General features: G+C 50.3%; 1 protein-coding gene across 1 annotated transcript in view; it reads right to left on the minus strand.

The window, feature by feature from the left end:
• NCAPG (non-SMC condensin I complex subunit G) overlaps positions 1–14,476 on the minus strand; it is a 344,632-nt gene that overhangs the window by 117,561 nt on the left and 212,595 nt on the right. The window contains exon 14 of the mRNA XM_086964047.1: positions 13,799–13,918. Coding sequence (XP_086820173.1) covers positions 13,799–13,918 — 120 coding nt within the window. The remainder of the gene's footprint in view (positions 1–13,798; positions 13,919–14,476) is intronic.

The raw sequence follows: 14,476 nt of genomic DNA on the forward strand, positions 1-14,476 counted from the left end.
AATAGATACCCCAGCAATACCAACCCCGGTGGTGGGTCTGCGAACCAATATCACACCAGAAAGTCCTGGAGGACGGAACGGCCAAAGAAGCCATCCCTCCGGACTTGACTGTCCAGGCAGTAGTGTCTTGCGAACGTGTGCAGCGAGGCCCACGTGGCTGCCTGACAGATGTCCTGCAGGGGGACACCGCGGCCCAGGGCAGTTGTCGTTGCCGTGGCCCGAGTGGAGTGAGCCCGCAATCCAGCCGGGGGCTCCTTCCTCGCCATGGAGTAACATGCTTGAATACACAAGATGATCCATCTTGAGATGGTCCTCTTGTGCACAGCCTTTCCCTTCTTCGCGCCCACGTAACCAACGAAGAGTTGGTCATCCACCCGGAATTGGCGTGTGCGATCTAGGTAGTAGGAGAGCGCACGTTTTGGATCCAGACGGTGGAGCCTCTCCTCCTCTTTCGAGGGATGCGGAGGCGGAAAGAAGGTGGGCAAAGTGATGGACTGCCCGATGTGGAAGGCCGTGACAACCTTGGGCAGAAAGGAAGGCCGTGTACGTAACACCACCTTATCAGGATGAACAGACAGGAAAGGTGGAGAAGAAGAAAGAGCCTGAAGCTCACTCACCCTCCTGGCAGAGGTGATGGCAACCAGGAATGCCGTCTTTAGAGTAAGGAGACGAAGGGGGCAGTTATGAAGTGGCTCAAAGGGAGCACACATCAGATAGGTGAGAACCAGATTCAAGTCCCACTGGGGCATCACGAAGGGAACAGGAGGGAACATGTGCGTGATGCCCTTCAGAAATCTACTTACAATAGGGGACTTGAATAAAGAAGGCTGATCTGGTAGCCTTAAGAAGGCTGATAGAGCAGAAAGGTACCCTTTAAGAGTGCCCAGAGCAGAGCCCTGCTGGGCAAGGGAATGAAGAAAGAGCAGCACTTCCGAAAGGGGTGCAGAGAGAGGATCCACAGCCTTTGCTGTGCACCATGCCACAAATCTGTTCCACCAGCAGGCGTATACCGACTTTGTGGAGGGACGCCTGGCTGCCAGAATGATATCACAGACTTCGGGAGGCAAGTCAAATGGCCTCAACTGCCGCCGCTCAATCTCCAAGCTTGTAGGTGGAGACTGGACAGGTTCGGGTGCAGGACCGTCCCCTGCTGCTGCGACAGAAGGTCCTCCCGAAGAGGCAGACGAATCGGGGGATCGACGGACATGCTGAGTAGCTCGGGATACCAGTATCTTCGTGCCCAGTCCGGAGCCACAAGGACGACCTGGGCCCGGTCGCGCCTGATCTTCTTCAGCACTCTGGGCAGAAGTGGTATAGGCGGAAAGGCGTACAACAGACCGCAGCTCCACTCGCGACGAAAAGCGTCTCCGAGCGAGTGCCGCCTTGGAAACTCCAACGCGCAGAACTGCTGACATTGCGCGTTCTCTTCTGTGGCGAATAGATCTAACCAAGGCTCTCCCCACTGTCGAAAGAGACCTTGCGCCACGTCAGAGTTCAGACGCCATTCGTGATCCATCATGCACCGGCGGCTGAGTTCGTCCGCCCTGGCATTCAGAGAGCCTGCCAGGTGTTGAACCACCAGGGTCACGCCCTGATGTTCCAGCCACTGCCAGAGGCGCAGAGCCTCCTGGCAGAGGGTCCACGACCCCACACCGCCCTGTTTGTTGCAGTACCACATGGCGGTGGTGTTGTCGGTGAACACTTGCACCACGCTCCCCCTGACAGAGGGGAGGAATGCCTTCAGTGCAAGACGAATCGCCCGCAGCTCCAGAAGGTTGATGTGGAGCCGGGACTCCGCCGGAGACCAGAGGCCTCTGATCTCCGCCTCTCCCATGTGGCCACCCCAGCCCTGGAGGGACGCGTCCGTCACAACTACGTGCTCCGGCTGGGGTAGGAAGAGGGGTCTGCCACTGACCCAGTCGCGGTCCGTGAGCCACCACTGCAGTTGCTTCGCAGTGCCCTCCGAGATCAGGACATGATCGGACAGGTTGCCCTGATGCTGGGCCCACTGAAACTTCAGGTCCCACTGCAGAGCCCGCATCCGCCACCTGGCGTGACGCACCAGAAGGATGCAGGAGGCCATCAGCCCCAGAAGCCGCAGCGTCAACCTGACCGAGACCCGGGATAACGGCCTGAATACAGGAATCAGAGCCTGAATATCCCGAACCCGCTGTTCGGGTGGGTAAACCCGAAACTGCGCCGAGTCGAGAACCGCTCCGATGAAGAGGAGCTTTTGAGAGGGACACACGTGTGATTTCGGCACATTGATGGAGAACCCCAGCAAGTGCAGGAGGTCGGCCGTAGTCTGGAGGTGGCTGACGACTGACTGGGGCGAGCCCGCCTTCAACAACCAGTCGTCGAGGTAGGGGAAGACTGATATCCCCTGCCTGCGCAGATGGGCTGCGACCACCGCCATCACCTTCGTGAACACCCGTGGGGCGCTGGCAAGGCCGAAGGGGAGCACGGTAAACTGAAAGTGCTCTTGGCCTACCATGAACCGCAGGTAACGCCGGTGGGCCGGCAGGACGGGGATGTGGAAATAGGCGTCCTGCAAGTCCAACGCTACCATCCAGTCTCCCGGGTCCAGGGCAGCCAGGACCTGAGCCAAAGTGAGCATCTTGAACTTCTCCGTCCGGAGGAAGCCGTTGACGTTCCGCAGATCCAAGATAGGGCGTAGGCCCCCTTTGCCCTTCTTGGGTACCAGAAAGTAGTGGGAGTAACAACCACGTCCTACTTCTGGCCCAGGAACGCGCTCGATGGCCCTCTTGGCCAAGAGGGCCGAAACCTCCTCTTGCAGAAGTTGCAAGTGATCCCCCGACACACGGTGGTATTGAGGTGGCATGGATGGAGGGGAAGACTCGAAGGGGAGGGAGAAACCCCTTCAGACAATTTGCAGCACCCACCTGTCCGAAGTGACTGTATGCCAGTGGGAGAGGTGATGGCGAACCCTGCCTCCCACAGGCGTCACATGGGCCTGAAAACTCGGACTAGGAAGGTTTTGAGGCGGGGGCTGCTGAGGGAGGTGTGGACTGGCCTCGCCGTTGGCCCCGACCACCGCCACGGCGGTTCCCACGTCCGCCACCGCGATGCTGAACATTCTGCGGCGCGTGGCTGACGGTCCGTGGTGGGGCGCCCCTTCCGTGGCCACGAAAGGAGCGAAAGGCACCCGATTGCTGGCGTGGGGCCGTAAGGCCAAAGGACTTGGCCGTGGCCCTGGAGTCCTTGAAACGTTCCAGCGCATGGTCTGCCTTGTCGCCGAAGAGGCGACGGCCATCAAACGGCATGTCCAGGAGGGTGGCCTGGACATCGGCCGAGAAGTTGGCGGACCTCAACCAGGCGTGGCGTCGAACCGCCACCGTCGTTGCCATCGCCCTGCCCAGTGAGTCTGTGGTATCCAGCCCACACCGGATAGAAAAACGTGCCGCATCTCGGCCGTCCGCAAGGGTTTGGCTGAGTTTAGCCCTGACCTCCTCAGGGCATTGTGGCAGCACCTCCGCAACCGTGTCCCACAGGGTGTGGGTGTAGCGGCCCAAGAGACAGTTGGTGTTCACAGACCGTAGCCCTAGGCTCACAGACGAGAAGACCTTCTTCCCGAACTGCTCATATCTCTTGGATTCCCTGTCGGGCGGGGCAGACGGGAATGCGGTTTGGGAGTTAGAGGCCTGGATGACCAGGCTCTCGGGGGTGGGATGGGTGGACAAAAAGCATGGGTCGCCCGGTGCCGGGCGGTAGCGTCTGGCCACGTTCCTGTCCACAGGGGGGCCTGTGGCGGGCTTGGACCAAGTGCCCAGCAGAACGTCACACAAGGCCTCATTGAACGGCAGGAGGGGCTCCGCGGAGCCGGACTGCTGTTTGAGGACCTCAGTGAGGAGATTAGTCCTCACGGCCGCGACGGGGAGCTGAAGGTTTAAGGCCTTAGCTGCCTTCGTCAACACTACGCTGTAAGCAGAACCCGCCTCCGAAGCCACAGTCGGGGGCGACGTAAATCCAGTGTCTGGCGAGGTGTCAATACCACTGGCCTCCCCAAGCTCATATGTCCAGTCCTGATGCGACTGGCAATCACGTGCCAGAGGGTCCTCGGACCCCTCCCATTGCTCCTCGTCACCTGGCTCCTGGAGACCAGGATTAACAGCCAGGGCCTCCTCGTGGAGATAGAAGTCTCCAAAGGCCGACGGAATCGGCGCCCAGCGGCGCCCCTCCGACTCCTGAGTAGGACCGTAGAAAACATTGGGGTCGGCAACCACATCGGCTGCCGGGGACGACACCTGAAGGGACGGCGCCGGCGAGGTCGTAAGGTCGACCGGCGAGGTCCCGGAGCCGGAACCAGCGAGGTCGCGCGGCGCCGGGACCGAAGTCGCCAGCGGCGCCGGGCCCGAAGTACCCGACGTCGTCGGGGCCGAAGCGCCCGACCCGGAAGGACCTCCAGACGGAGCCGATCGGCCCGAAGGCGCCACGGGAACCGACTGAGGAGGGAGGGCCCTCATGGCCATGAGGTACCTCTCGACCTCCTCCTGCGACGCGCCGTGCCCAGGGACCCGAAGGTGTGGGGCAGGCGGCGACGCTTGCGACTCCCGCGGAGCCGCGTGGGCGGTGTCGCCCGAGTCCCCGGCCGCATCGAGCGAGCGTCGGGGCGGGTCGGAGGACCGATGGTGTCGCTCCGACCTCTCATGCCTCTTACCGGAGGACTTGGAACCAGACGATCGGTGTCCACTCCCGGAACGTCGATGACTCCGACCTCGCGACCTGTCCCTCGACCTCCCGTGGGACCGGGACCTGGAGCGGCGCGGGGCCGAGTGCCTCAGCTCGAGACGCTTGCGGGACCGCTCCCGCCTAGCCTTCGACGTCAGAGCCCGGCAGTCGACGCAGGTTCGATCGTCGAGGTCGAGGCCTAAGCACTTCAGGCACCGGCGATGGGGGTCCGTGACCGACATGAGTCGGCCGCACTTCGAACAAGGCTTGAACCCGGGCATCCCTGGCACCGATAGTCGAGACAGTCGACTAAGAGAAGATCAAAAAGGATCAAAAACTATTCAGTCAAAAAGTGACTGGGGGTAGAGCTTCTTCCGGATCTGCGCTAGCTGGCGCGGAAAAAAGAAGAACTGACGTCAGCGCGCATGGGCGCCGTCTAAGTACTCCGACGACGTCATCCCGGCGCTCACGACGCCGACGACGGACGCGGAGCCGCAGACGACGCCTACCAGCGCGCAGGGGTATTGCTACGCAAAAGTTTCCGGATCCAGTCTGACGCCTGGGGATATTCTAAGGTAAGGAATCTATCACTAACGTGTCTCTTTCAGATGAACAAGTAACGTACCTCTTTCTAGTAGAGACCATCTACCTGCAGATTCCTCACCTTTTGAATACTCCCCAGGTGTCAGATTGAATCCAGAAAATCAAGCAGTACTCCTGAACACCAACAGGCGATACCATGGGGCTTCCTGCTCAGGTTGCTCTGCTCCGAAGTGACATGTGGGGCCCTATTTAAGTGCCACATATGAATGCAGACATCAGTTGCCTTCTCAACTGTCTGCACCCTTAGACCCAGAATCCATTCTCCAAACTGGGAGTTACCAGTATGCAGATCTGTAATGGGGACCTTTTTAAATGAAAAGAATACAATTCAAAGAATGGGGAGGATGGAAGTACCTTGTTCTGAAACGTCTAATCCGATTCCTTACATTTTGAATAAATAGCAAAGTACCACCTCCCAGGTGGTGGGTGTATGAACTGACCCAAACTAAAAAGTCCTAAAGGACTGAGTGGATGAACTGCCCCTCTCGACAGGCCTGGCTGGCCAGACAGTAGTGCTCCATGAACAAGTGGGGGGGGGGGGGGCATGTAGCCACCTGGCAAATGTCCAGACCAGGTACCTTGGGTTCTGATTTTTTTCAGAACTTGGGGCAGGAGAGGTATCAACAGAAAGGCAAACAGAAGTTCTGAGTTCTATTCTATGCGGACCGCATCTTTGAGCGATACGCCTTAGAAACTCCATTGTGCAAAAGAGCTGACATTGAAAAATCAAGCCAAGATTCACCTTATTTGCGGAAATGTCCTGTAGCACCTACAGATGTTAATGCCATTTGTGATGTGCAAGACATCGATGGCTGAGTTGGTCTGTCCTGGTGTTCAGAGATCCCACAAGGTAGCAGACCATCAGGAAACTTTCCTGGTGTTCCATCATGGCCAGAGGCACAGAGCCTCATGGCACAGGGCCCATGAGCCAACCCGACCTGTTGCAGTACCACATGGCAGTGGAGTTGTCCAAAAGCACCTGCATCTCCTCCTCTTTACTGGAAGGAAGAAAAGCACCAAGTAGATGGCTCTGAGCTACAACAGACCAATATGAATTCAAGTGTCCACTGGAGACCGACCTTGGATCTCCGCTTTCCCTATGTGGCCACCCCAACCAAGATTGATGCATCGGTCACCACTGCTGGCTCTGGATGGGGCAAATAGAGGAGCCTGCCACTGATCCAATTGTGTTTCTGCAGCCACCACTGTTGGTCTTTTGCAGTCTTCTCCAAAATCTGGACCTGATCAAAGAAAACCCGCTGGTGCTGAGCCCACTGGGACTTTGATCACACTGCAGAGACCACATGCCACCTGGCATGCTTGAAAAGCAGGATGCAAGAGGTCATCACCCCTGCAGCCGCAGAGTCATCTTCACTTAAATCCAAAACGGAGGCTGAAACATTGGGGTCATCGTCCAAATGTGTCTAGAATGGTTATGAAAAAGGAAGGCATCTGCACATGAGTCAGGTGTGACTTCGACATGTCAATGGTGAACCTCAACGATGTCAGGAGGTTTACCTTAGCCTGGAGGTGGGTGAAGACTGCCTGGGGAGAAACTACCCTCCACAGCCAGTTGTCGAGGTAGGGAAAGACTAGGATCCGGACCTCCAAAGATGTGTTGCAAACACCACCATTAATTTTGTGAACAACCGAGGGGCACTGGTGAAGCCGAAAGGGAGCAGAGTGAACGAAAAATGCTTGTGGCTTACTTTGAATTGCAAGTAATGCTGGTGAGCCTGCAGGACATGGATGTGGAAATTAAAAGCATGCAGGTCCAATGCTAGAAGTCAGTCTCCAGGGTAGGGGCAGACAAGACAAAGGGGTCAGAGTGAGCATCTTGAATTTAACTTTCCACATGAGGCACTGAGAGGGCGCACATCTAAGATGGGATAGAGTCCTCCATCTTTTTTTGGCACCAAGTAGCAGCTGGAGCAACAACTGCAACCAACTTATGGCACCGGCACCGTCTCTATGCCTTCTTTGGACAAAAAATCCTGCACTTCCTACTTCACTAGGGTGATATAAACCTCAATGAGCCATTCTGAGGATGGTGGAAGGTGTCAAGAAGTTGCAAAGAATGGTAAGGAGTAATCCCACTCAACAATTTGCAGAACCCACTTGTCGCCTGGAACCCTGGGAGAAAATGTTCCATCCTGCTAAGAGGGTGGCTGTATGCCATAAAGGGCAAACTAAAGCGGCTTGGGGCTGCAGCAGCTGAAGGGCAGAAATGTAGGCTGCACGCTGCCCCTGTTTTGTACTACTTCTGGGCCAAAAGGGCTGGTGGGATTGCTGGCTGTTTGGGAAACCCCTACCATAGATCAAGGAGGGGGCAAAACTGGTGAGGTGTGCAGCGATGGACCAGACGGGCCATGGGAGTAAGCTGTGACCCTTCTAGCTTTAAAGCGCTTTATGCCAAGTCTGCTTTATCCCTGAAAAGAAGAGAACCATGGAAGGGCAATATCCACAAGGTCGATCTGGACATCGCCCGAAAACCAGTGTACCATTTCCAGTCATGCCTACAAAGTGCCACATTAGGGCCTATGGCTCTACCACGAGGTCTGTGGTATCTAGCCCATAACCAATTCTGAATATGGTTGGATCACAACCATCCTGTATGTCTGAGAGAGGATGGTACTCATTTCCTCATGTACTACAGGGAACATCTGGGCTACCGAGTGCCGTGAAGTGTGAGAATAGCGGTGAAAAAAGACAGCTTGCATTCACAGAGCAAAGGGTCAGAACTTGAGGATGAGAACATCCGAAACACCCAGAAACCGGGAGGGGAGGCGTGAGTATGTATGTATAGATGTACATATGTATGTAAAATAATTTGGCTTTAACTTCCAGAGCAGAGAGTTGAGGGTCAGGGTTCACTGCTGCCATCCACAAACAACCATCGCAAGGGAGGCACTTTCCTCTGTTGCAAGGCTCAGAGGCAAGATCAACAGTGCCTGGAAAAGTATCCAAACCGCTGGTATTCTGGGGGTCTTCATACCACTTTCCCTCATGGTACAGCAGGGCAAGGTCATCCTCAGCTTCATTGACACAGTTATTTAAATCTGTGCCTAACAAATCATGCAAGACATGAGCCCTTCAAAGGGCACAGAATTAGATTAGAAGAATGGCCAGTAGGTTGCAGCTCGATTAAAGCAGTGTGTGGCCTCTGTTGATGTGGCGCAGTGTCAGGATCAGACAGCTCTATGGGCTGGCCACCGTCATCTGGTGTTAATGGTGCCAGTGGATAGCACACCGGCATGGGTTGCGGCATTGAAGAGTTAGCTGATACTGAAGTAGGTCTGGAACCCAAGGCGAAACCCAAGGACTTGACTGGCACCGAAGGCAGGCCTGCTGGCAGAATCCCATTTCTGAGGCAGCTTTGATCACTGGGCCCCGAAGGCACGTAGGAGGGAGCCGAAAATGTAGCAAAGAGACCTAGCATGGATTCACGTAATTCTTCAATTTGCTGCAGCATCACCAATGACCCCGTAAGTTCGGGTTGCTGCATCGGAATCAACTCCAAAAGGGAGCTGCTTTGGGAGAGAGACCCGGGGGCACAGTGATGCCCTTGTGCCTTCTCAAGAGATCAAGAGTGGCGGAAAGGGGCTAAGTACTGCTTGGACTTCTATTTTTTTTTTGACTTACCCAAAGATTTCAACTTTGGCAACAATCTGTTGTGGGAGCAACCTCAGAGCAGGACTCTAACCTCCCCATGGACCTCACCCAGTCACGATGTGGCGTCTTTCAGTGCTTTGCGGCAAAAAGCTTCACTTCCCGATCCCAGATGGTCTTGAGGCGCATCAACTGCAGGCCTTGGATTAGTGGTCCAACAACAGGTAAAGTAGGTGCAGCTACGGATATTTGTTAGCAACATTCCCCATAATGCTTAAACCCTGTAAATTTGAGAGGCAACATTTTCTTTATTAATTTTTTTTTAATATGGGGGGGAATCGAAAATGTAAGTCTGGGATGATACCAGGGGTAGCTGCAGATAAGCATCTGTTGGTGCGGAAAGAAAGGAGCTCAAGCCGCAGCTCATGGGCTGTGTCTATATAGGGCCTTGTGCGTCACTTCTGCTGCGGAGCGACGTCAGCTGCATGGCGCCAACTATGGGAAACAGAGGTACTGCTTAAGATGTTCCCAATCCAGACTAACGCCTAGAGGACTATTCAAAAGGTTTCAAACCTGCAGTTAAAGTCTCTATCAGAATGTAAAATTTTATCTCAGGATTATGTACTACAAATCAGATAGATGGATTGTGTATTACAAACCAGGTAGCATAATTTTCCAATGAGTACGATTTACTTTGGTTTTCCCAGGATATCTATATGCATGTTATCTTATTTCTTGCTATTTCAAATAAAAAGATATTGAATTTTATTGTGTTGGTATTCACAAACCTTTTTACAGTGCTGTTGTATTGTTTGAGTACTTAAATGCTACTAGTAGTGTTGCCATCTATGCTGGTACTGGCGGATTATATTTCTCTCATGTAATGTGAACTCTTGTTATGCTCTTAAGAATCCAGATTCTCCCTGTTAAGCCTGGGCCTGCACAACATCTCTGTAATTACCATAAAGACTTCTCTAATTTGGTGTACCATTATTGTATTACAACAAGATTAGCCAAGAGTGGGTCTACTATGGACACACACTACCATTTACTTTAAGGCAATGTGCAGTTTGCCTTAAGCCATTACTTAACCTATTTAACTTGTTTTGTGTGCTGATTGATTGATAAACAATAGGGTCTCCAGGCTCATTTGAAATGTTACCCTTTAGAAGCAGATTTCGGTTTATTGGGAATCCTGGCACACTGAAGGTGCAAGTGCGGTATTACCCTTCCTTCTTCATTACAAGGAGAGGACAGCCTGTTTGTCTTCACTCCCTGCTCCAGCCACCCCAGTCAAATATGATTAATCTAGGGCTTGTAGACTGGTCACTGATGCTACAGCATGCTTAGATCAGCAGACACCACAATCTGCTTGAACTCAGTTTTCCTCAAACCTGCGCTTACAGCCACTAGCCTGACTGGCACGGTCGGTACAGCACGGGCCATATAAGTATCCTCTGGCACAAAGAATGTGTGCGCTCCTGAGGTACTCTGGTATTAAAGGGCCCCTTCTGTAATGCTGAAATGACAGGTGCGCATGTATCTCCAGTGCTATCCTGAGGTGACGTTTCCTCCTTTGCATTAGAAATGCAAATGAGGTAATACTTTGCCTCTGAGCTAGCACCAGACGTGGATGCAGAGGCAGACATGCCCTTACGAGGCACACTAACAGTGCCCCACAAATAGGTGACAGTGTGCCATTGGCAGATATGGATCACACCCAAACCTGCCTCATCTTTTGTCTTTAGAGCCAACCTGTCTTCAAACCCTGTGGGAAAGGAAGCTACCCCAGAACTGGATAGTGTGACCACAAGGGAGGGTTAGTCCATTATCATACCACACATCTCGGTGGGCATAGGGAGCTCTGCACAGGGGACAAAATATCCTGCCATCTTGGTTTTAGGTGAAGAAGGGCATAGTGGGATAGTTCACAGACAATGCTGCAAACGTGGGTAGGTGCACCCCTGGAAACCTTTATCCCATTGGTTAAGAAATGGTCAGGAGTTTCCCTCACCCACAGGCTGGAACTGGGGATAACTGTAGTACGCCTAGCACACTTTTCAGACACCACTGAAGTATTGAAGACAGAAGATGGACTGCACTTACTGTTGTGACCTTTGATGAGCCCACGGGTCCGGACCTGCTCCCACTTGTACCCAGGACTGAGTAGTAGTCTCCAAGGGTCAGTTGGCTGATGACCCATTAAGCTACAGGGACACAAAAACTGCAAGAATTACACTTTCCTAAAGGTCCCAGCTGACCAATTCTAACTGGACCTGCCATGGATCTTGCTGGTGGCTTCGCATGTAGAGTCCTGATCTCTAAAATTTGTCCCAAAGCTCTGAATACCCTTAGATAAATGTCCGAGAGTACTCCTTCTACCTAACCCTAGCATTTCTGCTTAGAGAACTGACATAGGACCGAGACCTACATGCCAGCTATAGGACAGCTATTGAGAAGTATAAAACACATTGAGGTGACAAGTCAAGTCTTTGCTGCCTCCTAATGCCACAACATCAGCGTTTGAAGGCACTAGGATTGATCTTCTGTAGCTTCTTGTGATCTTAAATTAGATTACTTCAAATGCTAAACTATAAAAGAAGGTTTACATTGTGCAAAAGGGCATAAATGGTTTTAGTATGGTGGCACTTAGGCAGATTTTTAGTTATTGGACCTGGGAATAAGATTTCTGTATCACTAGTTAAACAGTGTTCCAAGTAAGAATGGATGCCAAAAGGTTAGGAACAATGTGGAACTTTGTGCACATTATGAAGTTAAAGACCTATTGGGTATCTGTCAAAACAAACCTAGAAAGATTCAACAGATTGCACAAGGAGAGCTGTTGAAGACTGTACAGCAAGGCGTGAGCACACCGGGGGATGCTAGACCTTATGGTTTTACTCAAGAATTCTGGCCAAAAAGAAATTTGGTGAAATAGGTCTTTGTATAAATTTAAGGGGCTTAAACAATGCCTTATGAAGATCCTATCATGGTCAGCCAAGCCAAATAATTTACAACATTAGACCTTTGTGCAGTGTACTATCAGTTGGAACTTGATTCAGAGTCTCACTATATTTCGACTTTCATAGCACCTGATACATTTCGATTTTGCCACACACCTTTTGGATTGGCCTCGATCTTCTTTGTCTACTATGTTCAAGAGCATACACTATGCAGTTGTTTTTCAGCTTGGCATTTCCATGTTCACAAAAAATAAAGGCTGAGCACAACACTGCTGTATAAAAGGTCTTGTTCATCCTTAAAGACAGAGGAATACGCTTAGGAAAGGACAAATGTATCTTCAAGTTATGGAAATTGATCAGCTGTGGCCTGTTATCTAGGGAATTTGTCAGATTCAAGCTTTGGTTAGTTGACGACTATCATAGCTTCACACCTCAAAGACCGAGACCAGTTGCATCCATTTTAGGATTATGCAAGTTTTGATCTAAACTTCTGAGAGACTTCACATATTTGACCGAATGTTATGTAAGCATGTTCGGAAAGAACAATGACTAACTGGTCCAAGAAATATCAAATTTGAACTTCTCAAAAGAATCCTAGATTGAACACTCACTCTGCAGACCTTTGTGCATGGTTATGTAACCTATGTCAAATAACCCTGGATCCTATGGTTTAAGCGCATCTCTTTCCCAACTTGATGTAATCAATCAGGTTATGACTGTTTTTTCAATAAGAAATCTAAAGGATGTAGAGAGAAATTACCGGTTTCTTAATACGCACTTTGAGGGATGTAGAGAGAAATTATTCATGTTTGCCTTGCGGTTGTTTTTCAAGCCCACTTATAGCATATTTGTTTTTTCTACACTTGTGTGCTCGTTATCATTTATATAGATTAACAGTCTAACTGTATCACAATGTTTTCTTACAAGTTGTTAGTGTATCAATAGCTCATATGTTATATACATGCAATAGCATAATAGGAGATAAAAAAAACACCAGCTTCAGATGAATATGCAAGCGATTTCACATGTTTAACTTCATACCCTAAATCACAGATCGGGGGAGTAATTTTTTTTAATGAGAACGCTGAGGAATATTATTTAAAGTGGTGCGAGACTCTCTGGGAGAGAGAAGCTTAAGACATTTCAGAAGGAGCATCTATTACAGTCTGTATCAAGGCTGCATACTGGCACTAAATATAGAGTTCCCTTCAGAATACTCACAAGCACCCGAGCAGGCTAAAGACTATAAAAAAAATAAAAAAAGGATTATGAGCAGGTTTTGAGCGTATACAAGTTAGGGAGCTTTTTGACAAGAAAGATTTTGGTGCTAAATGTAAACATAAGTGTTTGAACTAGAGAAGAAGGATGTTGATTTTATCAAAGACGGTCATCCACCATGTTGAGAATTTTTTGATTATTTTCATGTATTGCCACCTTTATTTTTCTTTCCATAACAGAATTACAATTAAAAATCCAGAGCGGATTTTTTTTGCATGGGTGGACATCCTTAGGGGATGTGTAAATGCATGTATGCATGCACGGTAACGCATGACCATGGTCTGCATAATAAATTTGGAGTGCAGGGCCAGCTCTGCGCAAGATGCAACAGTACTCCATACTCCAAACGTTTACAAATATCCCATGACTGAGGGCAATTCATCTAATTATAAACGTATTTAGGTAGTGTTAAGCAAACATAGATAGCAAAGGATTGAACAACATAGTTCAATAGCAGTTTAAGAAAAGTTCTCATTAAGTGTATGTACAGTTTAATCCATAGGTTCCCACTTCAGCACTGTAACTATTTATACGTAATCCTTCATGAACCTAATGACACTAGCTTGCATTTGAAAATATTTTTCCCCATCAATGGAAATCGTAGTTTGTTCCATTTGTAACCAAACATTACTTAAAAAAAATAAATGAACACTAACCTGTAACAACAATGCTAGATGCTGTCTTGCAAAGTCCTTGTTCTGTAAGGCACTGCAACCCAAACATAAAACAGCCATGTTTCTCACTGATGGCTGGATGTTTGCAATACCTGGCAAAATCTAGAGGTACAAAATTAACACCATCAGTTTGATTAAATACATTTACTAGAGAACATAATCTAAAGATCATTCGAGCACTAGATGTTGCTAGTGTAACAGTGAAAAACTTTCAAACAGCATTTGGTACATTGGCTCGCTACTTCTACTACTAAAAGGACTTACTTCAAATCTTTCGGTCTAGATAATGCCTCCTTTCAATTCCTTATAATAAAGTTGCCACTATCAAATCGATTGCTGGAGCTCAGCCAAGATTGAAATATCTGTGCTAGTAGAAGAAGAGAGCAAGATCTTGCATGCAAAGCCATGACTGCAGACAAAAGTACTTTCCCATCTCACCCAGAGTTGTATACGACTGTTGAGCACAGGACAAGTACAGATGCACTTCCATCTGGAGAGTATAGGGTCAGCTCAACTGTGTCAGATGCTGATGTTTATTACTCAGCGATGGATATGCCTACTTAATCGTATAATCTGCAGGAGAAACTGGGACAAAGCCTAAGGCCTACATCAATGGCTAGAGCATGCGCTGCACAAAGGGCATTCCAAAATGCAAGCACC

This window comes from Lissotriton vulgaris, chromosome 3_2 (genome assembly GCF_964263255.1).
Source record: "Lissotriton vulgaris chromosome 3_2, aLisVul1.2, whole genome shotgun sequence".
Lineage (NCBI taxonomy): Eukaryota > Metazoa > Chordata > Amphibia > Caudata > Salamandridae > Lissotriton > Lissotriton vulgaris.